Below are 26,524 nucleotides of genomic sequence, written 5' to 3' on the forward strand. Positions count from 1 at the left end.
TAAATTCGTCGTGTCGTATCAGGTGCCCAAGCATCCTTCCTCTTCTATTGTCTATAGTTCTTAACAAACTCCTCCTCTCTCCTACTACATAGGCCACACTGAATGTTTTGCACTACTGGCCACTGGTAAATATTTAAATTATGAATTGTATATTTAAAAAAAAATACAGGCTTTTGATTATGGAATGTGACAAATGTTGGCGACAAATCGATCGTCTTTTGTTTTTAATGGCTTGTCAAAGTCAGTGCGTTGAACGTGGCTTTAACGCGAAAATATTTTTAGAGCTATGATTTTGTTATGATTTTAAAAGTTCGCTTACTCCGCAAGAGTGTAGTGCTTGCCTTCAAAATGCTTTTGGGATTGAAGCACCACATCTGAGCATCGTGAGGCGTTGGTATGGTGAATTTAGTAGAGACAGTATTATTCTAGATAATGATTTTCGTGAAGGTCGACCGTCCACGGCGATCATTCAAGGAAACGTGGCTACTGTGAGACGACTCATTGAAGAAAACCCACGAATCACCTATGACGAAATTTGAGGACAATTAGGGATAGGTATGAGACAAATACAAAAGATTTTACAAGAATATTTAAAAGTCGGGAAGCCTTGTTGTCTTTGGATTCTTCACGAATTAACTTCAGTCCAAAAACAGGTACTTTTTGACTGGTGCCGAGAAATGCTGCGTAAGTATAAGCAAGAAAGTTCAAATGCTGTATATAACATCGTTAGAGGAGATGAAACCTGGATTTACTGCTACGATCCGGAAAAAAGGCATTAGTCCAGTCAATGGGTCTTTCAAAGGTGACAGGAGGCCCATAGAAGTTCAACAAGCCAAAAGCGTTGCCAAACATTTTGATCGTCTGTTTTTTTTAAACGCGACTTTTTTGTACCGTACTTTTAAATAATAAAAGAACGTTAAATACTGAGTAGTACACTACCATTTGTGTGCCCGCAGTCATTGAAAAAGACCGCGAGAGACGACCGAGAAGCCGCATCCTCCTGCGTCATAATAATGCGTCCACCGATACCGCAATAAAGGCAAAAACATTTTTTAATTACGAAAACGTGGAAAATGTCTCTTATACGGATTATAATCCAGACATTGCACCCTGTGACTTCTATCTATTTCCCAAAATTAAGGATTTAATTTGGGGTTTGACATTTAAGACCCCGGATAAGGCAGTTACTACGTTTCATCACCACGTCGAAAACATGCAGTCAAGTGATTGGGCCTCATGCCTCCAAAAATGGTCCGAGCGAGTGAATATGTGCATAGAATGTAAAGGGAAACATTTTGAGAAGCAATAAATGTATTATTATGGTTATAAATGATTTTATTCAAAAGTTACGCAAAACTTTCAGTGTGGCCCTCGTATGCGTAAAACCTCTTCGTTAGTTTTCTTTTCTTTTACGATAGAATTGCGAAAAATAGATATTATGCAACGAGTGACGAATTTTGAAACACGGTCAAAGGGAGTGTTTTAACGTGCTTATTATAGCACCGGTCGTAATGTAGCACCAGATGTACTGTAAAAATTATGTTAAAAGATAATACTTACTGTTACGAATAAATATTTATACTGTAAAAAAATATCCCACCAAACACATTTTCATGTAAATTTTGTTGCTAAGACGAAACCATAAGACTCGCACTGTCAAAAAGTTGTCAGATCTCTTGTCGAGCCAAGCTTCAAACTCTACAAGCCCTAACTTCACTAACTCTACACCTTAGTCAAAATATGTGGCTTGGCTGTTTCGCTACCGCCACATGGGCATAAGGTGAAAAATTTATTAAATTCATTATTTTTAGGGTTCCGTACCTCAAAAGGAAAAATACTGAACCCTTATAGGATCACTCGTGTGTCTGGCTGTCCGTCTGTCACAGCCTATTTGCTCCGCAACTACTGCACCAATAAGTTGAAATTTGGTATACACATGTAAGTCTATAGCCCAAGGACATACATGTAAAGTAAATAATAGAAATTCAAATAAAGGGGTCACTTTTGAGATGAATGATAAATAGAATAAAAAAAAACTATATCTTGTTATAATTAATATAAGAGAATTAGAATATGAATTAATATAAGAGAATTTTGTTAGAATTTTAATTAGTATAAGATAGATATGTATATTGTCATGTTATTTTCTCGAACTCCCCATCGGCATAAAAACCTCAAGGTTTTGCCCACGATGGGTCTTGTAATAATAATGTACTTTATTTAGCTTATTGTTCAATAAATTAAAAATATATATATATTATATATATATATATTAAACGAAGGGGCTCATTGTAAGAATCTCAGATATATTTTTTCATAATTTTAAAATAAATAGTTTAGAAGTTATTTAAGAAAATACGCAAAAAATGACCATTCCCCCCCCCCTTATCTCCGAAACTACTGGGTCTAAAATTATGAAAAAAATACACATATTAGCTCTCTTCCTATAGATGACAGGAAAACCTATTAGAAATGTGCAGTCAAGCGTGAGTCGGACTTAAGTACCTAGTTTTCCGATACCTACGGGTTTTTTAAAGACATTTTATTCACTTTTCTCTAAAAAAAATATATTGTTAAAAATTGTGTAATGTACAGAACCCTTGGAACGCGAGTGCGACTCGCATTTGGGCGGTTTTTGTATTATACTTACATACAATAGTTCTTGTAGAAACGAAACGGCCAAGCCACACACTTTTGGTGTAGAGCTAGTAAAGTTAGAGGGCTTGTAGAGTTAGAAGCTTGGCAAGAGATCTGATAACTTTTTGACAGTGCGAGCCTTATGGTTTCGTTTGGGCAACATTTTACATCAAAATGTTTTTGATGGGATTTCACTTCTTTTTGTAAGTTGTTTATGACAATCTTCCATCCCCTAATTTAAAGGGTTGGGGGTGATTTACTATTAAAAATCCTGAAATAAATATCTGGCGGCATCTGTTACACAATGTACTTCTTACTGATTCCCCATATAAACCCTTCACCCCGTAAGGGTAAACTTTGGGGTTGAAATCTGCCTTCACCCCGTAAGGGTAAACTTTGAGGTTGAAATCTATTCTATATCCTTCCCCATAACAATACCTATCTACATACCAAATTTCAACTAAATCGGTTCAGCGATTATTGATTTCCCATACAAAATTAAACCCCATCTTCATCCCCTTAGGGATAATTTTTTTTTAATTTATTTGTTGTTTGTGTACTAAAACTATCTTACATACCAAATTTCAGCTTCTTAGAGGACTTCAGGAAGTACTCGGTATTGATGATCATCAAGTGAGTGAGTCAGTGACGAAATCGAAGTTTTTAGATATGAATAAAATCTAAAGTATAAGAGCTATGCAATTGATATGCTTAATAAGTCCGAGAACTTTGTTTATCTGGTATAATCCAACCCCAAGTTATGAGGGTTCTAAAAAACGACAAAGCGCTTCGAGAAAAGGTAGATAGTGCCCTTGCGCTTTTCTCGTCTTGGCGGGGGCACTGCCGTGCCCCCAGATGTTAAAAGATGAGACTACTGTAACTAATAAAGATTTATGTTTAGTTACCTACTATTTTCGCGTAAACTAGACAATTTTTATATCTTTAGTTATTAAGACCCAAAATAATTATTTTCACTTATTATAAATAAATCCTCCTGTTATGAAGTATCAAATATTGTTATTTGTATATGTCTAACTCTTAAGTTAAAAACAATAAAATCTGTTATTACCTACTGTCAAAATTATTATTTTTTGCGGGATTAAGTAATACACTGGTAGTGTTCAATAAGGCCCATAATAGGACTTTTATAAAAGGTATATTTTCCAAGAGTATCGTAATATTTTTATAACTATTTTGGTATAATGAAGAAACTTAAATAAATGAGAAACCTATTTGAGTGAGTTTCTCATACTTCATATCCTGTTTATTAAAAAAAAAAAACATTTTAATTTAAGGTGGGCTGTATATAGGCATATACGGCCCACACGGAATATACAATAAGGTAAGTGAGGCCACTTACCTTATTGTATATTCAGGATGTATACCGTGTAATATTGATCAGTTGGTTTATAATATACATATTATGATATTGACGTTGAATAGGACAGGACATGACAATAGGAACCAGAAATAGGTATAGTTGGTCAAACCAATTTGTCAGTAAATAAAAACGAAAAACTATATTCATCCTTTTCTTTTGGGTGCTAGTACTAGTGTAAGTCAAAGATAGTATGATGATTCTCCCTGTCTATGTTTGAAATGAGACAGTCCTTTGACAAACTATGTATAGTAAAAAATAGTTGTGAATATCTTGTACATTTTTATTACAATATTAGTCAAGATAATGAAATATAGCTGGTCAAGCAAATCTTGTCACTAAAAAAAGGCGCGAAATTCAAATTTTCTTTGGAACGATATCCCTTCGCGCCTACATTTTTCAAATTTGCCGCCTCTTTCTACTGACAAGATCTGATTGACCAGCTGTAGGTATTTTTACTTAATAAGATATTTTAATTTCACGTAATGTCCGCATCTAATTTATATAGTTATGTGCACGGTAAACAAACAAATGAATGATAAGAAAAGACAGACAGTGTTACTGAGCGGGAGGTGGGGCGAGGGGCGAGGTATAGGTAGGCTATGATAGGCTCTCAAGCGCCGCGCCGGCGACTGACGGACCAGCGCGGCGTATGTATGAATTTCGCGCCTTTTTAACTAGATTTTACTATTACAATGCAAGCTACACACATAAATTTCTTACTTTCCATAATATGGCTGCGTATATTATTTTATAGTAATAGACTTATTTTTACAGACTCTAATTCAATATTAGATCTTATAGGACAAAAAACGTATATTAATTCTAAAGCATATATCTTATTCTTCTAGCTTTTTAGCTTGCCTATTAACTTATAAATTTAGATATGTTGTTGTGGATTTATTAAACTTTAATTCAATATCGACAAAATAATAAGCTAATTGTAGTTTGACAAAGAAGCACGTTAAAAAAAATTCTAATAATTTTACATTATAAAGCGTCATACATATTATAAACAATGGAACTTAAACATTGCACTTTAATTCAATATTAAAAAATCATTACTAAAAATATATATATACCTAATTTATATCTAACGCTCGTTCTAACTTTTCATCATATATAGCATATATGCTTAAAAATATGTCCTATATCAGATAAGTATCACTTTTTCAACTTTAGAATTATCAAAACTTTTAGTGCAAAAATCCGGTCCCACTATTGAGCTAAGAGGGCCATTTATGTACGTAAAAATAATAGAAATGTCTTGCATGCAGATGGTAGCCAAACACTTTGTCATAAAAGTCGAGATGGGTGTCGATTTATAGCTTTTAGGGAGTGCCGATTTCGAAAATGATGACCATTTAGGAATCCAAAATGGCCGCCATGCACTGTGTCACAAAAGTCGTCATGGATGTCGTTTTATACGTTTTAGGGGGCCCCAATTTTGAAAATGATGGCCATTTTGGAGTCTAAAATGGCGGCCATGCACTATGCCATAAAAGTCGTCATGGGTGTCGTTTTATAGGTTTTAGAAGGCGCAGATTTCAAAAATGATGACCATTTTGGATTCCAAGATGGCAGCCATGCACTATGTCATAAAAGTCGTCATGGATGTCGTTTTATAGGTTTTAGGGGGCCCCGATTTAGAAAATGATGACCATTTTGAAATCCAAAATGGCGGCCATGCACTATGTCATAAAAGTCGTCATGGGTGTCGTTTTATAGGTTTTGGGGGGCGCAGATTTAGAAAATGATGACCATTTTGGATTCCGAAATGGTGGCCATGCACTATGTCATAAAAGTCGTCATGGGTGTCGTTTTATAGGTTTTGGGGGGCGCAGATTTCGAAAACGATGACCATTTTGGATTCCAAGATGGCGGCCATGCACTATGTCATAAAAGTCGTCATGGATGTCGTTTTATAGGTTATAGGGGGCCCCGCTTTCGAAAATGATGACCATTTTGGAATCCAGAATGGCGGCCATGCACTATGTCATAAAAGTCGTCATGGGTGTCGTTTTATAGGTTTTGGGGGGCGCAGATTTCGAAAATGATAACCATTTTCGTTTCCAAAATGGCGGCCATGCACTATGTCATAAAAGTCGTCATGGATGTCGTTTTATAAGTTTTAGGGGGCTCCAATTTTGAAAATGATGACCATTTTGGAATCCAAAACGGCGGCCATGCACTATGCCATAAAAGTCGTCATGGGTGTCGTTTTATAGGTTTTGGGGGGCGCAGATTTAGAAAATGATGACCATTTTGGATTCCGAAATGGTGGCCATGCACTATGTCATAAAAGTCGTCATGGGTGTCGTTTTATAGGTTTTGGGGGGCGCAGATTTCGAAAACGATGACCATTTTGGATTCCAAGATGGCGGCCATGCACTATGTCATAAAAGTCATCATGGATGTCGTTTTATAGGTTTTAGGGGGCCCCGCTTTCAAAAACGATGACCATTTTGGAATCCAGAATGGCGGCCATGCACTATGTCATAAAAGTCGTCATGGGTGTCGTTTTATAGGTTTTGGGGGGCGCAGATTTCGAAAATGATAACCATTTTCGATTCCAAAATGGCGGCCATGCACTATGTCATAAAAGTTGTCATGGGTGTCGTTTTATAGGTTTTGGGGGGCGCAGATTTAGAAAATGATGATCATTTTGGATTCCGAAATGGTGGCCATGCACTATGTCATATAAGTCGTCATGGGTGTCGTTTTATAGGTTTTGGGGGGCGCAGATTTAGAAAATGATGACCATTTTGGATTCCAAAATGGTGGCCATGCACTATGTCATAAAAGTCGTCATGGGTGTCGTTTTATAGGTTTTAGGGGGCGCAGATTTCGAAAACGATGACCATTTTGGATTCCAAGATGGCGGCCATGTACTATGTCATAAAAGTCGTCATGGATGTCGTTATATAGGTTTTAGGGGACGCAGATTTCGAAAATGATGGCCATTTTGGAAGCCAAAATGGCGGCCATGCACTATGTCATAAAAGTTGTCATGGGTGTCGTTTTATAGGTTTTAGGGGGCCCTGATTTCGAAAATGATGAACATTTTGGAATACAAAATGGCGGCCATGCAGTATGTCATAAAAGTCGTCATGGCTGTCGTTTTATAGGTTTTAGGGAGCGCAGATTTCGAAAATTATAACTATTTTGGAATCCAAGATGGCGGCCATGCACTATGTTAAAAGTCGACATGGATGTCGTTTTGTTGGTCATGGTCATCATTTTCGAAATCTGCTCTTCCTACCACCTATAAATCAACATCTATGACGGCTTATATGACAAAGTGCACGGCAGACATCTTGGAATCCAAAATGGTCATCATTTTCGAATTCTGCACTCCCTAAAACCTATAAAACGATATCCATGACGACTTTTATGACAAAATACGTAGCCGCCATCTTGGAATATAAAATGATCATAGTTTTCGAATTCTGCACTCCCTAAAACCTATAAATCGACATCCGTGACGACGCAAGTTATCTTTATTTTCAGATGTAACAAATTGCTACAGAATACAAAGGACAAAAAAAGAAGCGAGGAGGTAATGAAACAAGCAAAAATACAGATGATTCCTCGACGCAATTGGATGCTTCTTAAATTGTGTCCAGATTTTTTTGTCATAAAAGTTTTTATTTTTCACATATTACTCTCACAAGTTCCGTGACATTTCGACCTTGTAATTTTTTAAGTAAATGTTTTTGTTTATCTATGAGGATCTCACTAGAATAATATGATCAAGGTATGTTTATATTTGATGATTGAAATAGCAACGCAAAAAAAAAATATATATTTGTGTTTATATTCCTGCCGAAGACTTTTATTTTTCCTTTTCCTTCTACACAAGTTTGGTCAAGTAATAAGAACCACCAAAAACATAAATGTAAAAAAGGAGAGCCAAGTTCAATACAAAAATTATGCTTGGCTGTGGGGCTCGCCGCAAAAAGAATGGAGATCTAAATGAGTGCCACTGCCAAGTTCTATGCAAAATCCAAATATGTATTTATAGGAACAAAATAACATTATAAACAAGTATTAGACTCTATTTCCTTGCTTTATTGGATACCTATAACAATTGCTGTTATTTAAAAAAATTTCAGATCTTAAAGTAGGTTAGATTTGACTTGGCCAGTTTTCATTATATCAATCATTTTATATATATTGTAATTCTGATAAAACCTGGCCAAGCCAAATCTAACCTACTTTAAGATCTCACATTTTTTTAAATAACAGCAATTGTTATAGGTATCCAATAAAGCAAGGAAATAGAGTCTAATACTTGTTTATAATGTTATTTTGTTCCTATAAATACATATTTGGATTTTGCATAGAACTTGGCAGTGGCACTCATTTAGATCTCCATTCTTTTTGCGGCGAGCCCCACAGCCAAGCATAATTTTTGTATTGAACTTGGCTCTCCTTTTTTACATTTATGTTTTTGGTGGGATATCAATACTTTTTGTAAAGAAAACTAGGCAGGTATTGAGATTTAATGTTTTTTCTTGTGTTTCCGCTGTATGGTTTTTACTTCTGTTCTTTGTATAATTATGTGGTACCGCGCGCCGCCGACGGCACACCGTTGGCCGGTTGTTTAGAGCGTATTAAAAGTTTTTTGTATGGGGACACCACTTATTTTTTGACTAAACTTTATTTTAATATAGCAAATATAATAATACATATATTGGGGTAGTTTCAAATATCTGCTTGTAACGGTTCCAACGCTACAATAAAAAAATATTTTTTTGTATGGGGACCCCCCCTATTTTTTAACTTTTTTTTATTTTTAGATTTTTTCCTACGCTTACACACAATAACCGAGCTGGATTCCAAATTTCATCCTTCTAGGTCATCTGGAAGTAGGTTAGGTTTAGGTACTTATATCAGTCCCAATAAAAAATGTTTTTTTTGTATGGGGACCCCCCCTATTTTTAAACTTTATTTTATTTTTAGATTTTTTCCTACGGTTACACGCAATAACCGAGCTGGATTCCAAATTTCATCCTTCTAGGTCATCTGGAAGTAGGTTAGGTTTAGGTACTTATATGTCAGTCCCAATAAAAAGTGGTTTTTTTGTATGGGGACCCCCCCTATTTTTTAACTTTATTTTATTTTTAGATTTTTTCCTACGGTTACACACAATAACCAAGCTGGATTCCAAATTTCATCCTTCTAGGTCATCTGGAAGTAGGTTAGGTTTAGGTACTATAAGTCATAAGTCAGTCTTAAAATTTACGACTTTTTGACCTTCATACCTTTATAACCGTTTGAGCTAGCTTCATGAAATTTGGGCTTCTAGATATCCTTATGGATATAATTAAACACACGTAGTTTTATGTGTTTACGTCAAAGATGTTTTGAGTTATAGAAGGGTCAAAAGTGGCACCAAGTGGTTCGTGTAATATTACACTCGGCGCTGGCTAGCCAGTTCCTTTGCTTGAACTTGGCTTGACACGCTGCCGCGTGTCTAGATTTAGGGCTCTCAATTTTATTTTGACTTCTACAACAGTAAAGCTACGAGGCCATGTTTGGTATCGTTTTCGTATAAATGCGCAGTACCAAATTTAGTTATGGTATCATATTGACACCATTCCAAAGTAAAAACATATAAACTTACTTTCTTTTAAACTCCTCTTCACGCTTAAACTGCTGAACAGTTTTAATTTAAATTTAGTACACATATATTTTGAGTCCCGAGACAGGACATAATAAGTTATCTCAAAAATCATCCTTTAAAGGTGTGAAATGAGGTGTAGGGGGGAATTCAGTATTGACTTCTTGAAGTTAATACTGTTTAAGTTTAGGTTTGAAGTCATGTTTTTTTTATCATTTTTAACTAAATCAAAGATGTAGACCATCCCAAATTTAATATAAATCGGTTCAGCGGTTTTTGATTTCCCGTACAAATTTCCACGCCACTTTTCACACCTTCAAAAGGTTGCTTGGTTATAAGATCTATCCTATGTCCTGTTCCGGGACGCAAACTATTTCTATACCAAATTTCAACGAAATCGGTTCAGCGGTTAAGCGTCAAGAGGAGTTTAAAAAAAACCGGCCAAGTGCGAGTCGGACTCGCGTATTAAGGGTTCCGTACATTAAGTCCGACGCGCGCTTGACTGCACATTTCTAATAGGTTTTCCTGTCATCTATAGGTAAAGAACTATTTTGTGTATTCAGACGGACAGACATACAGACGCACGAGTGATCCTATAAGGATTCCGTTTTTTTGCTTTTGAGGTACGGAACCCTAAAAAGATTTTTTTTAATTTTGTGGAATGGTGTCAATGTGATACCTTAAATGGATTCAGCAACCCAGATTTATACGAAAACGATACCATACACGGCCTAGCACCTTCACTGATGTAGATATATCAAGATAATATTGAGAGCCCTAAATAAACTTTCAAGAGCGGATATCTCAAAAACTATTCAACATATCGAAAAAATTGACGGAATAAACTTGTAACAAATTAAATTAACTTTCATTTTGTATAAGTGGCCATGTCGCTAAGATGCATAGTTTCCGAGATATAATCGAAAAACCGGAAAATGGGACCTTCATAGCCCCCTCTCTTCCCCCCAATCAAGGGCTACGGCCGGGGACTTTTGATATATTCACCTCCTAACTTGTCCAAACCAAGTTACAGAGTCAAAAATTGTGTTCCGAGCATTTCCCTCTACAACGTTTTGGAGCATTCGTTGGCTGACCTAAGTAGCTTATTGCATTTCTTTAAAAACTTTTCTGTAAAAGGTTGACGGGTGTTGGGTGTTTATATGGTTTTCATTTGCATCGCCCATGATGACTTACTAGAATTACTTACGAGCACACGAGACACTAATAGTAGTTTGACAAACCTTGGTTTTCAAGAGGTATTTTATATTGACATTTGCTGTCACAAATTAGCTGTCAGATTTAGTCGCAAACCGCACGCAAAGTGCACACAAATGTGTCGACACCTTGTTACGGAAAAGTGTACACACGGCGACGACACTTTGTTTCGAAACAATTCTAGACACATTGTGTGGACTCTGTTACGACACATCTGACATTTAGTTACCACTTTGATGATTCTGCGACTGGAATGGTTATATGGGATACTAAATAAATAATATCTTCAATGGACGCCATCACCACGCCATATTATTGTGATTGACGTTGCTTGTCACGCCTTTAAACATAACAAAATTCGCAATACATTGCGTCTTAGAATAAACTTTAAAGTGTATTAAAAATCAACCCACAAGTTATATTTAAAAGTCGCTGAACAAATGCTGGTCAGTATGAGGACTACAGCCTACAGTTTAATTTTTTGCTCATGTTACAGGCCACACCCGGTATATTTAACGTACTACAAGTTATGCTAGTAAATCACCTTCTAAAGGATAATAGGATAATATTTATTACCTAGATAGATAAAATCTTTTATCAAACACAACTTACATGCCCTGTGACACAAACAATAACAAAATATAAAAAGTGTTCGCACCTGACTGTTGTAATTCCGCACTTATACACTGCACTTTAAGGTTCACTTTCCTATCACTAAACACTGTTACTTTTACTACTACTACTACTTCACTGTATCACTGTCACTTTATTTTTGGTTACTGACTTGACCATGGAAACTGTTTGACTCCATTGTTTTTGGAAAACATACCGTTAGCTAGTTTGCATTTTAAAAAGAGACATCTAGTGATCAATTCAGTAATTAATTTAGAGTATGTACATTTATGCGGCAATTTTAAATCTCAACAAAAAGAAAATTCATAAGGATAGTAGATGGCTTCATTATACTCACATTTGATGTAGCTACCTATATAAACCAAAAATATTTTCAATATCTACAGCTACAGCATACGAATATTACGAATATCTACTTAGGTACTGTCAGAAACGAAGTTTTTCGTCAAAACCGTTGAAAGAAAGCTATTATCGCTGACTGTACTTCTCTTTCCACAAGCAGCTATCATGCACACCTCCTGGGGCAGAGCAAACTCGGATTTCACGCATTTAGGACTAAATGAAGGTATTAAAACGATTTCCAGGGAATTAAGGTTCTGAAAAAAGTCTAATTTGATTGGCCTATTACCTTATATTAGCATTAAAAAAAACACTAACATCAGCACCCCAACCAAATAAATAACGATTTTAAGCAAACAACCCCTATTTGTACTTCAGATTGACTCTATAAGCCGAGCCCTTATGATTTATTCCACCCTTCGCTGGAAAAGGGCGTAAGTACACGGGACTGGCACTTACGTCGTCCGTTTTGTCCTTTACGACAAAAAGGTTTGTTTGCACGAATAAAGTAGCTTTGTTTGTTGATACTTGCTGCTGATTATCGGATGTTTTGCAGTGCTTCCAAGCTCGACGACGGCTTGAATATTGGCTAAAAGTCTATAAAAAAACTTCAGTTCTAAATAGCCATATGGTCAAGAATTAATTCTAATTTCTTTGTTTTAGTGGAACTATTATTTTATTGACTCAGTTCTACGGCAAAATACTTTCATAATTGGACTGAAAAACTTAGAAAAAAAAAGTAAATTAAATGAAATGAAATGAAAATGTAATGTTTTAAGTAAATTAGGGGACAATCTTATACAGATCGACCTAGCCATAGCCAAGCCCCAAAGTAAGCAACGCTTGTACCTACTTATAACCTATTAGGAGACAAAACACATATTTATCTAAGTATATAAATACTTACATACTTACAATCAGATACATAGAAAACACCCATAACTCAGGAACAAATATTCGTGATAAACACACAAATAAAAGCCCTGACCGGGATCCGAACCCTGGACCCCCTGCTTCATAAGCAGGTTAACGGCTTCCTAGCCTATCTACGAAGCACGAGTATTTCTTTCTGAGTTGTGGATGTTATCTATCTATATAATTTTTTTTTCGGGGATATCGGAAACGGCTCTAACGATTTCGATGAAGTTTTGTATATGGGGGTTTTTGGGACAGAAAATTCGATCTAGCTAGGTCTTATCTCTGAGAAAACGCGCATTTTTGTGTTTTTATATGTTTTCCGAGCAAAGCTCAGTCTCCCAGATATTCTATATTAAGCAAGTAATAACTACGTACATATATCGTCGCCTAGTGTCCATAGTTTAAGCTTTGCTTAGTTTGGGGCTAGGACGAGCTGTGTTCAGATAGTCCCAAAATACTGATTTATGTATTTTACCTTCGGACCATACTTATTGACCGAAGCGTAGCGTCTACGTTTTGACTCAGGCATTTTGCTTTTGTATGTCCGGATGTTCTCCTCTACAGGTCGTAATTCTTAACCGATTCTCGTGAAAATTTGTAACCGAATTCTATGATTAACTAAGTTGACTAGCTATTGCATTAATAATTTCTGTAGGTACTTAGGCCATTATGTTTCCAAGGGCCACTTGAACCATCCCACTAGCCCGAGGTTAAGCGGTTAAATCGTTAACCCAGTGTCAAATTGTACTGGTAACCATGGTACCTCCAGGTTTTACCGGTTAACCCCGGGTTAGTGGAATGGTGAAAGTGGCACTAATACTCGTAGTAATAATGTAAATAGTAATATTTAGGTACAAGTAGTAGTAGACGTACTAGTAGATAGGGAAGCTTGTTTATTGATGCGGCAATCTTAAAAATTAAATACCAATACGCATGAAGTACCTAGGTCAAAATATTGCAAAGACGGCTAAAGTAGATGTCGCACTTCGACTTCAGTTACCACGAAACAAATGCCTGCATTGAGCACTTACGCATCTTAATTTCTGTAATACATATTACCGAAGCAATATTAATTGTAGAAATTCTGAAAGAACGTTTTTAACATGCTTCATATCTTGTAACATCCAAATTTACCGCATAATTTGATGGGGCCGTACAAGTGACATCTACAGTGGAAGGTAAAATTATTTGTATGATGTTAAATCTGTTCCAGTATCAATGACTCTTGGTTATTGCTTTATCTACGCTACAGTAAACAAATATTTCACCCAAAATGTGACCGTAACATATAGGCAGCGCCCAAATACCCCAAAGAAACCAGTAGCTAAACTCCAAAATAACGATCTGTCAGCGCGACGCGGCCCGCGGCCGCCGACTTATGCTGTATTAATTAAAACAATAAATTAAATGTACCACAATCCACTGACTTTAATTCAACCTTATTCTAAAAATAATAAGGTCTAAAGGTGGTGACTTGAGTGCCGCTGTGACTCCGCTGGGTGGTCCGGGATTTTTTCCGAAATACCGAACGTTATCAGTTCTCGGAACGCGATTCCGAACGAGATTTGGCGCGATTGCCGCCATTTTGGAAAAACTTTAATTTTTTTATTCGTGAACTTAAAAATAGAATACCTAAATACTAACAGCGACATTTAGCTGACCATCGGTGGACATTAGGGGAGAGTCGGCTATATTGTATCGCTGTTAAATCGTAGTGCCAGATCTGGATTTCCCATTAAACGTCCTAGTTTATTTACAAGTGATTCAGACTAAGTAATGGTCAATACCATAGGTTGTAGTAGATACTGGTCTATAGGTGGATGGTTTTAATAGAATTTAAGGCACAGAATAAATTCCTCATATAGTATTAGCCTAACCGACATTAACAAAGTACGTAGTGTACAGATAGGATCAAAATTATCTGATGAAACCACGCGCCAAAAAAATCTGACACGCTTGAGTAATAACTTCTTTTCCAAATTGTAATAATTTAGCGTTCAAATGCATCTGAAATTGCTCTACACATATCTCGTTTTGTTAAGCTATTAGGGGGGATTCAGATACTTTTGACGAATATTTATTACTTTTGATGATGTCTATTACAACGTTACCGAAATAATAAATGCCATATTGTAATTGGAATATTTTTATTAACAGACGTTATATTTTTTTACAGTGAATAAATTACTGCTCATGAAAATGTATATAGGAAATTTAATGTCGTTATTTTTATTTTGTGACTGAAAAATTTGGTTTACTCTATGTTCTAGAAGCCAATCTATGTCATATAAGACAAATTTGTTCAAACTTGTACTTATAGCTCTAATATACGACATACATAACATACAATGAAATACAGTTCCCAATGTAAGTAAAATAATATTAATTTGCATTTTAAATTGACAAAACGTACGCAATAGCTATGGATATAGCTGTCACATTGTCGGCTTTTTATTACAAGTCAATAGTATACAATGTATACGTGACTAAATTCTAATTAGTAGGCTAAAGGCTAGAGCACACCGTCTGCGTACGCACACGCAGAAAATGTTGGCACGTGGGAGTGGTGTGCCGTTCCTCATAAGGATCTGTATTTTACAACCCGCATGCGCACGTCTACGTACACGCAGTAAGCGCATTCGGTGTGTGTAGGCCTTTAATATCCCTGAGTTTTCAAATTCTTAAAAAATAACGGACACTCTTAAATTTCCTTTATCGCTTACCGGGTTGTGTCGTGTGTGATGCCGATATTTATTTCACTAATCAATTACTGTTTACTGGTTATTTCGAGTCCTACTATAAATATCGATGCGTATTATTAAATACACGGCTCATGCAAAATGGCGTAAGGGACAAATTACCTACCTAAATTATAATAACAAGAAGGTGATCTTCAATGCGTTTCATCCGGATATTGATTTATGCAGTGTTTTAAAGTCCAATGTGTTTGAATTTGTAAAAATAAATATTTATTATTTGTCCTTTACGTCATTCTAGATAAGCTCGTCGTAATATAGACTAATTTTAAAACTATACAAACTATACAAAAAAGGAACTAATATCGTGTAGTTAGGTACACGCCGATCATACTTGGCTTAACCTAACCTACAAAAAAAAGATCCATCGAATGAGACATTTCCTGAATATCAGATGTTCCGGATTCTAGCACTGATCTAATGCTTACACAAATAAGAGCCGACTACCTCGTACATGCCTGCTAATACATTGAAACTGGGGACCTAGCCAAGATGACAATTATTGTACATGCCAAGATGGCAAACGCCAAATGAATAGGAAACATGAACGGGATGACATATATTGTCATGCTACGAAAAATAACGTGACTATTTCCATAGATTATTAAAGTTTCGATTGGCGTTTTATATCAACAAGTGACATTATAGCTAGGCCCCCTGAGCCGTCAGAAGTCGACACACAACTTTGCCATTTACAACAAAACGTCCTAATATGTATTTATGACATTTCACTTACAAACAACACGAGGCAGCGACGCTTTACCACTTATTTTTACGCTATGGAAATTCACATTTATCTACCGCTTAGCCTAGCTTACTTTAAATATTAATTTTCAATTAATAAATAGTATATATTAATAAAAAAACATTTCGTTCAGTTCACTGAAAAAGTTGTTTAAAGTATAGGTATAATACGTTGTTTCAATTAGTTAATATTGCTTCGCACGGATAATTTTGATCTCAAATTGCCTAATAGTGAACATACAACTTAATTTCTTATATTAGTGCCGATTTAAACAACTAAGTAGACATTTTTGAAACACACGTGTTAGTTACCTATTTTGTGTAGGGTTATAGATAATTAAAGTCCAAAATTCCTTGTTTAACTTCAGACTTCACAGAGCATCTGTCTAGTAACTAGAATTTAGTAGATATTTTATTAAATTTTAACAAAAACTACCCCAAAACGGATACAATTTCGCACCACTGTGTGCACCACTACTACTAAGTAGATGTTCATTCAAAGATCATAATTGCGCTAATTCAGGTAGGCATAATTTTCTTACAGAAAGTAAGATCAGTAAACAGATACCTACTTGTCTTTACAATAAACAGATTCATTTAGGTTATAAACATGTTTTATTTTTTTAACTGACCCGATGTGGACGGATAAGTATCAAACTGTTCCGAGACTCATCGATCAAACGTTACGTTCACGCCCTACAACACATCGACAGGCTATACATCTAAGTTATATTGTATGTACTTACCCCTTTATTCATATAACTTTCTAAGCCTCAATAATTAATTTATGTTTTATTCCTCTCTTACTAAATAAGACAAATGACAGACAACGATGATTAGCTCATTGAGGATTGTAGCGCGTTTATGAATAAGGGGGTGGGCTAGTTCATTTTGTACATTATGGCTTTTCATTTTGATCACTATTGGCTTGTTTTAGTTTATAGGACCATGAGATAAGTCTATTGTGTATTTTCAGCATTATAATTAGCATTAACAATAAGCAATACTTATGGTTACTTTAAACCCCAATATTTTTAGAAAACAAATTAGCCTATTTATAATTTTATTTTATGTACTTTACATCATCAGTACTTGACAATATTTGATCTTAACCTAAACATGACATTGACAATTCAATAATACGTCATGTTGTTATTTCTGTTTAAATCTAACATTTTACAACCTTTTGAGATTCGTACCGTCCGTCGTCTACTAAGAGTTCTGCGCCAAAATACAAAATAACAATGTGAAGAAAAACAATCAGTTCTAAGTCCAACAAAAGTTTTCGGAGTACCTACCTACGCCAGACATAATTATTGTCATGATAAAATAAATAAATAGGCTACTACAAATGGAGTCAGAATAATATTATTATGAAGTTGTACAATACATACAGTACATGAGCCAAAAGGCGTAAGTGGCATTTAGGAATTATGAATGTTTATTAATTATTATGCATTATTCAGCTGATAATCTCATAAAAGTCTTAGCACCTTAGGGAGATCTATTATATTTTTTATTCATGTGAAAAAAGCATCATGCTGCATTTTACACAACACATGCTTTTATCAGTTACAATGTATACAGAAAGTGCCGACGTGGTGCAGATAATATGGACATAAGCAATTTTGAAAAAAAAAACATAATAAGACAATGAATAACAAAAAATAATAATAATATTCCTATAATGTTACTTATATATAGTTCCCTGGTGCTTACGGCAATTGATTGACAAACTAGAGCTTTTTCGGATCAGTATTGGATTTTCTAAAAAGCTCAAGAATTATTTAATAAATCATAATACTGTAATACTTATTTCATTGTGATCAACAAATACGGTGAGATGATAAAGTACACGATATATAAACTGCTGTACAGAAATAAATGATCGTATTTCTGTATAAATTTCATACTACAAACTTGTATGACTTTTTGCCTAGATGACTATTACAGACGGGCATGGGATGGGTGAGATGGCTAATTAAATCAAAAATATCCTTTACGTCAATTTGGTTTTTTTATAGTTTTATGAGTACGTACACGTACCATGTTCTCTTTGCCAAACTTTTGTTGTAAGTAATACACTTAACAAAGCAAATAAGGGAAATAATAACTTGATAAAAAGTTTGAAATTATAACGTGATAATTGCTAATGCGTTTCTCTCGTTAAAAGTTCCTAGGTCACTCACAGGCAGTGTCTCACATTCACTAGTGCGCTCACAAAGCGCAAAACTGTGGCTATGGACAATCCATAGAGTTTGGGCTGGGGGGGCCGCCCATGACGCTGTAGGGGGGGCTGTGGGGCGGCAGGGACTGGATGGACCCCATGGGCCCGTGGTACATGTCCATCTCGAGCGAGGCGTCCGGCGAGCACTTGTCGGCCATCTTGCTCTCCTGCTTGGTGACCATCCGCCGCCATTTCGCCCGCGCGTTTTGGAACCAGACCTGCGGACAAAAACGTCTTGAGTAAGTGTGAACACTTGAAAAGCCTTATAAGGGAACTCGCTTGGCAGTAATCGCTTTCGTTTTACGAGTGCCTGGTTGGCGAACCGCCGAGAAAATTAATATCGCTTTATCAGATGTGCGGTGTGCGGTACCTATACTTATAAAATAATTATACATTAGGAACGGTAAAAAACCATAATTATGTAGAGAGGCCTTATAAATTAAAGGGTTAAAAAAACTACCTTTGTAATTATATAATGTGTATTTATTGTATTTTATCATATATATATACATATATACATATATGCATTGTACATAAGTAGGTTACTAATTCCAGAAATTAGTAGTAAAAGGGTGAATCAATTTTCTTTTTTTTATTCTGTTCTGTCCCATCATCCAGGCGACAGTTATTAGTAGTTGTAATCACTGTATTGCACACAACACAGGTTTACATCATATTTACAGAAACAAAGGTACAAAGGCGAACTTATCCCTGTAAGGGATCTCTTCCAACTAACCTTCGAGTAGTTATTAGTAGCATATGGCGCCCGCGGTATATTCGCAGAGTTGGCATGTCAATGCCTCCAGCTTTCTTGGCACCCTTCCCAAAGGCACAGAGTTGGAGCCAGTTTTTTTTATAGGTAATTTTAGTTTATGTTGTAGATAGTTGTAGCTTTATGTAGTTTTTAATTTTAGTTTATAATTATTTTTTATTTATTCCATGTACCATACCTGTATTTTAATAAAAAAATTTGAAGGTTGTAGCATAGTCAGAAGAAATGTATTACACCACCTTCTTCTTAACGTATGTAATTGAATAATTTAAAAAGGATTTTCTTACGGTATCGTAATTATTACAACTGCAGACGAGACTAGCCTACTTTTACTAGCAGAATGTATTATGTACCTGGGCATTTTCAATTAAAAGTGTATCATTTACTTTTTTCCTTTTTAAATCCATTAACTTTTAGGTTATTTCTACTCAGAATATCAAGAGGACTATCGATTTAAAACGGAAAAAATAGGTCCCCAAAAGTTTTCAGTTTTGGCCCAAATCGGACACCCAAAATTTGTGTGAAAAACTGGGGACACTTTTTTCTTCGTCTCACTCAATAATTCTGAGTCTAAACAACCCAAAAGTTGATGATTTTCGAAATAAGTAAATGGTACACTTTTAATTGAAAATGCCCAGGTACAGTCACCTGCATAAACATGTTACTCTTTGAAGGCCGCAAAAAATTCTGACACGATCTTATTTGTAGAGCCATAAGAGCGTGTCAGATATTTTTGCGGTGCGAGTAACATGTTATTGCATGTGACTGTACCTACATAATACATTCTACTTATTACCTATTATAATGTTTTTTTATGTAATGTTTGCTGTAGTGCGCGTGACCGCTGAAGCAGAGGGCCTGCCTCTCTGTCGCACTTGTATATTGGTACGTAAAAGGGTGACATCCCTGTGGAACGTGGTTCGCAGTAGGCCCTCAGTGCTGGTGCGCCTTAAGTACATCTGAGGGCCTACCGCGAACCACGTTCGACGTGTTGCCTCCCTGTCACACTTACGTCAGATATTACTAGAGCGACAGAGAGGCAACACGTCGAACGTGGTTCGCGGTAGGCCCTCTGATATCGGACCGGACGATGTGAAAACGCTCTTAGCACCGGACTATCATCTCGACCCAATTAGAGACGCGGGCGCAACGCAATCGGAGCGGCATTTAAAATACGGCTCGCGTATTAAACATGTTAACTTAGACGTAATTATCTTAATTTGTAATTAATACCTCATTTGAATTTATAAGGAGCTTATTCACTTTTTAATTTGCTTGGAGAATTTCCTTGGTTTCGGTTCTGCATTCCGTGCACGCTCACTGACAGACATAATTGCGTTGATACACATTACAGTTCTCTATAAAGGGGCCCACTGATTAACAGTCCGCCGGACGGTATCGGCCTGTCGGTTAGAACAAAATTTTGGCAGTTCCGAACAACTGACAGGCCAATACCGTCCGGCGGACTGTTAATCTGTGGGCCCCTTTACTAACACATAAAACATATTCTGTAAAAAATACAAACTGGATCGGACAGATTTAGGTTTTAGGCTGTCTTGAGCGGAGGAGGTGAGATGATTGAACCTGAGTAGGTACCTACTTTTAGTTTTAGATTAAGTAGATTTTTTTTTTCAGCAAAATTCCGAACTTTTGGGAGTAGACAAAAAATAATCTAAATCAGTGTACGTTGATTTTTTGCTGAACCATATATGGGTAGATATACAGGTCGGTCTAAAAATCTTTTAGTTAACGCATATCTTTATTAAGGGACCCACAGATTACCGATTCGCCGGACGATATCAACCTTTTGCGTTTAAATGAAAGGCAGATATCTTCCGGCGTACCGGCGCACTGGTAATCTGTGGGCCCCTTTACAAAATGTCAATAAAATTAAAACTACAATCATTTAACTAAACCAAAACGTATCTTTATATTATTCTCTTTTAGCTTGAATCCAAAAACGCAAACATTTCTTGAAATTATCAACAATATATACGCCCCAGTAAAAAATATCAGCGTATTTTTGCGCCATCCTGTATAACCTACAGCTCTGCAAAAATTTGTCATTGATATTTAGTTCGTCCTGAATACAAAAACCATTTGAATTTCTAAACCCACATAGTATCCAGAGTATCCTTGGCGAAATCAAAACGAACCGCGGTCTGCGGACTAAAAAACAAAAAAGTAAAAAAGCGTAGTCTATTCTGCTGTCACAGTTTCAATAATAGGGTCCCGGAGCGCGAATTTTAAACATTTAAACGTAGAAAGCGTTCTCACGGCAGCGGACCAATCAGGGCGCGGGACGTGCCGCGGGCCCCGCCCACGCGGTATGGCGGCCGCCAAAACCGAGATAACATTTTGAAGTTTTGATCTATGGCACTGGCGATTTGTATGTGTCCATTGTGTCTTAATTCAACACTAGATAATTATAAATGGCGACAGCTGTTGTGTCAGTTTCAATTGATAACTAGACGGGCCCGCGGTTCCGCTCGTGTAAATGGAATAAAGAGTTTGTCTTAAGTTTAGTTAAATACCGACATTATTATAATATTCAAACCTGCCAGGGTTCATAACTGTGACAGGGACTTCTTATTTGTAACCTTTATTTGGATAACTTAATTCGCAAATTTTTCAATAAATGATGTGATTCGATAAAAGGCAAAAGATGGTATTTTTCATCTACGTAGGTACGAGTATTTATTTGTTGACGCAACGAACTAAAATGAATCCTGGCCTCCGACACCAGATCATGCCATGTTTCTCGGTCTTGCGATAGCTGTCGCCAGTCGCCATGGCCGAGGTTGAGCAGGTCTTGAGTAACTACGTCGTTTCACTGGTACCTCGTATCACCGGACGTCAAATCGGGCGTCTCCCATGTTGTTGTCCCAAGTACACTCTCTTCACGGCACGATCCTCTCCCATTCTCTCTAAGTGTCCGAGCAACGAAGTTATATTACGATATATCTGGCTACTTTAGGCGTCACTATCTATTTGATACTGTCTATACATTTGCTTCGTGAATGGGTAGTCGCCATTAGATATATATCGGAGCCACCAAGGTCGCTCAAAAATATCTGAACATGCACTTTGACTAAATTATAATTTGTATTACATTGTTCAGATATTTGTGAATATTTTCTTCAGACCTTCGATTTTTGACATCAAATGAAGCGGCCCACCAAGATGAATATTTTTTGTAAAGGCGGTATGTCGATCTCTAATAGTTTGGTTGGGCTCTTGTGTTTTCTAATCAGGGTCACCAGGTACTCCAGATCTTCGATTATCCTAGTTTTTATAGTTTTCCCTTTATGTGGCCATTAAACCCTAACTCTGTACCTAATTTCAGCTCTCTGGGTTTATGGGAAAAACCTGTTCTATTCTGATGATCATGAGTGAATGAGTGTCGTAAATGCGAAACTTTGCTTTCGCTTAACTTCGGAACTAAATGACCTACAGACTTGAAATTTTGGATTTTAAGTATGTATTTATAGCTTACTGGATGACGAAAATTTTTGCGTTCTGGTATTATCCAGAGGTTCTCAAATAGGGGCCTGAAAATGCGGCGAAATGGTTCCAGTAAAGGATGGTACGGCAGTGTTTCCTTCGCGCTTGACTTGGCGGGGGCACTGCCGTACCCCCCGATATACGTATCGAAAGCTTAGAGAATATAACCAAACGGAGTGGTCATTAACAGGCGATCCCCTCTGTCGAAAATAGGCGGCCAATGGTCAACCACATGTCAACCACATTATTAGTGTTCAATTGGATTTGGATTTTTAACGATTTACAGTTAGTATTTTCTGTTTTCCTCGCGTTGGTGTATACTCGTAGGTTTGTGTTTGTGTATTTTTGTGTTTCTCCCGGTAACAAAGTTTCTAACCCTCATGCCTTGAAACAGTTGAAACCCTAGCAACGCTCAAGATCTTGGAATCTTTCGCCTGCTCAGTCGAATCATTAGCACAAGACGTTAAACAACTTTGCCAAGTGTAAAAATATGGTGTATAAACATACAAGTTATACTCAAAAATATGGTGTATAAACATACAAGTTACTCAAAAATATGGTGTATAAACATACAAGTTACTCAAAAATATGGTGTATAAACATACAAGTTACTCAAAAATATGGTGTATAAACATACAAGTTACTCAAAAATATGTCCCATAGTTCTAATTAATTCGCCGACGCCGACATAAGAGCTACATATGGGACATAATCATATTTTTGAGTAAGATGTGTGCACCCATATTTTTACACTTGACTGTACAATTTATATTAATCACCGTAGAACGAACAAACATCCAAACTTACAAACTTAGGACTTCACTAAAGATCGTGTGTCTAAAGTCGTCCAAACGAGACATCCCATTATTAGTCCCGGCGGCGCGACAAATTACGACTTAAAATAGATCCTATGACTCATATGTTACGAATCAATTTCGTTTGACAGCGCCGTCCGCGGGATGGGACGTTTGGACGAAAATGTTTTGGTTTTTAGATTTGGTGAATATTTATGAAATTATTTGTCTTTTATTGTACGGAATATTTTTGGTCTTACTTCGAATGACAAAAAAATACTAGCTTAGTTTTTTGTAGATACGTGATAGAGTTAAGTACTATACATTTTACCCCACCCTAAGGCATTTAAGCATGGGGGAATGGAAGGGTTCACACACATTTGGTAGGCCTGTGTTCGAGTCCTGCCGGAGGTGTACATTTTTCCATATTTCCTTTAATTATAAAATACTAGCTTGTTAAAAGATAAACCCCCTTATTCATCAAACTTTACGGGCCTGATTTAGATAAATTATGTTTATCCCTTTCTTGTAATTCTTGTAAATAAATACACAATATGTCAAAATGACAGGTAGAGACAAACGATTCATAGCTAATTCAGGCATGTAACGCGTTTATGAATAATGCCATAAGTAATTAACACGCTTAACATGTTAACGTTTGCGTGTAGGCAAACAAAAGCGAACCGAACCGATACCAAAACAGAAACCGAAACGGTCGTCAGAGCCCATCACTATTTGAATCATTTCGCCGAGTCAAATAACATTGTGATAATATAGCGCGCAACAATTTAGTTCGGTTTGATCTAATTGTCTGATAAAATAACAGATTTTATTGTCATGCTTAGTTGTGGGTGGTTAATGTTGACAATATTTGTGACACAACACCGCCTGATCGCTGGCACTGCTGGCAGTCCTCAATTGTTGCGTTTCTCCAGAAACATCCTATACCTAGGTAAACTGTGGAATGAACTGTCGCCCGCGGTGTTTCCGAACCGATAACGAACTTCAAAGTTCAAACCTTCAAGAAAAAAGCCTAATACTCCCATCTTAAAAGGCCGGCACCGGCTGGAGAAACATATATTTGAACACATATCCTCCTCCTTGCGTCGTAATCCTCAATACTCAGGGTCTTGACCTCCTTTTTGAACCACTTTCTCTCTCACGAGCTTTTCCATATGTTCCTGTCCCTGGCAGTGTGGAGAGCCATGTTCATTGTGGGGTCAAGAGCGGTGCGGATCAGGTCAGGTCAGACCAACGAATTGGACTGCGACCATTTGACATATAAGTAGTACCTAATTAAAGAATTCAGATGTAGCAGTGATATCGACGTAGGACCCCTCCGCTCAAAGGGGGGCTGATGTGGCGTCTCTCTGTCAGACTGTCACTGTCGACGTCGTGCCACATGTTCTCTAACAGATGGCGTTAGCTACCTAGAACGCAATTAGCTAGAAACCTACATTACGCTTAGGGGCTGGCCATAAATTACGTCATCGATTTTTGACGATCTTTGACCCCCCTTCCCCTAAAATCATGCTTCGAATGACTCCATTTCCTCCTACGTCATGCCCAATCAGACAAGATTTTTTTTATTATATTTTGTCATTTATTTTACTTTTACAAATGACAATGTGGTATTTAATTTAAACAGCTTTGTAAGATAATTCAAATGAAAAAATAAGTAAATTTTATTTCTAACTGGGACAAATGACAAAATTGGTGTCAATGACAGTTCCGATTCAAAGAGGCGATTCAATTTATTAATTCAAATATCTTAATAAAACGTTGTAATATCCTAAATTCACGTATAAAAGTAAAACAAATGACAAAAAATAAAAATAAATCTTGTCTGATTTTAGTAAGAGTAGGGGCATTGAACTGCTCGTTGTTTATGGAGTTAGAAAAACATATTACTTACTGATCACGACTCAATTGTCACCCTGTATATACAACTTCCAACTTCCAACGAACTATCAGTGGACTTTTATTCACCAGAACAGGACAGGCATAACAGCCTGGAGGGAGTTCTCTCTATTTCTCGTCTCTACTTCCAAAGAGAATTTGATAAACGAGTAGAGGCCATCTTTTCGAGTGATGGCGCCATACCTTTGGTCTATACTCGAGTAGATGGCGACACTTTTTGACATTTAACACATATATACCAGTGAAAGAACAAAGATCAAGTAAAAGCGTTCTAAAAGTTTTGGCAGCCGGGCGAAAGATGGCAATATACTGTGGCTGCAAAAATTACTTTGACAATCCTCCTCCGTACTAAATTATCTTTGCTTCTTCCTACATACACCATGAATACTTGTAATGTAACTTAGTTTTGTACATAAATGGAATTTTCGTTTTATTCAAAAGCACTTTTGCACAAGGTGAATCGGAGTCGCTTCGCGCTCGTTAATAAGACTGTCAAATATTTGTGCACGCTCCGTTGTACAGATATTATTGCACGCGACTGCACGGCGTGTTGTCGTGTCATGGCGTGATGTGTCAAGGCCTCGGACGGAACATACTGCAATTTTGCGCTTTAAGGCTTTTTCATTTAAGAACGGATGTTGTGCCCGGTTTTTGCGCGTGTTACCAGCTGCTGCATGCTTCAATATAAATATTAATGTACCTACGTATTGTGTTGGAACCCTATTGTCATGAGGGTTTTATTAAATCTATATACATGCAAGTGTCCTGATTCATCAACGCAGAGCCGAAACTACAAAAGATAGAAAGTTGAAATTTGCACACTAGATTAAATTTATAAAGTGTAAAAGAGATAAGAAGCGATTTTGAGAAATTCAACCCCTAAGGGGGTTAAAAAGGGGATGAAAGTTTGTATGGGGTTCAAGTTTTATTTTAAGCTTGGAATTTAAAACTTCGTAAAATGATATATTATTAAAATACAAGAAAACCAATTTAAGCATTTTTGAAAACTCATCCCCTAAGGTGGTGAGAATGGGGTTGAAAGTTTGTATTTAGATCAAATA

At 36.6% G+C, this 26,524-nt stretch overlaps 1 protein-coding gene across 3 annotated transcripts in view; it reads right to left on the reverse strand.

The window, feature by feature from the left end:
• LOC134678968 (protein apterous-like) overlaps positions 1 to 26,524 on the reverse strand; it is a 352,874-nt gene that overhangs the window by 180,086 nt on the left and 146,264 nt on the right. For 2 of the 3 annotated variants that reach the window (XM_063537728.1, XM_063537726.1), the window contains one exon: positions 18,423 to 18,691. The exons of the other annotated variant lie outside the window; for it this stretch is intronic. In XM_063537728.1, coding sequence (XP_063393798.1) covers positions 18,432 to 18,691 — 260 coding nt within the window. In that variant the 3' untranslated portion in view covers positions 18,423 to 18,431. Of the gene's footprint in view, positions 1 to 18,422; positions 18,692 to 26,524 lie in introns of those variants that run through there. 3 annotated transcript variants of the gene reach the window in all.

This window comes from Cydia fagiglandana, chromosome Z, assembly GCF_963556715.1.
Source record: "Cydia fagiglandana chromosome Z, ilCydFagi1.1, whole genome shotgun sequence".
Lineage (NCBI taxonomy): Eukaryota > Metazoa > Arthropoda > Insecta > Lepidoptera > Tortricidae > Cydia > Cydia fagiglandana.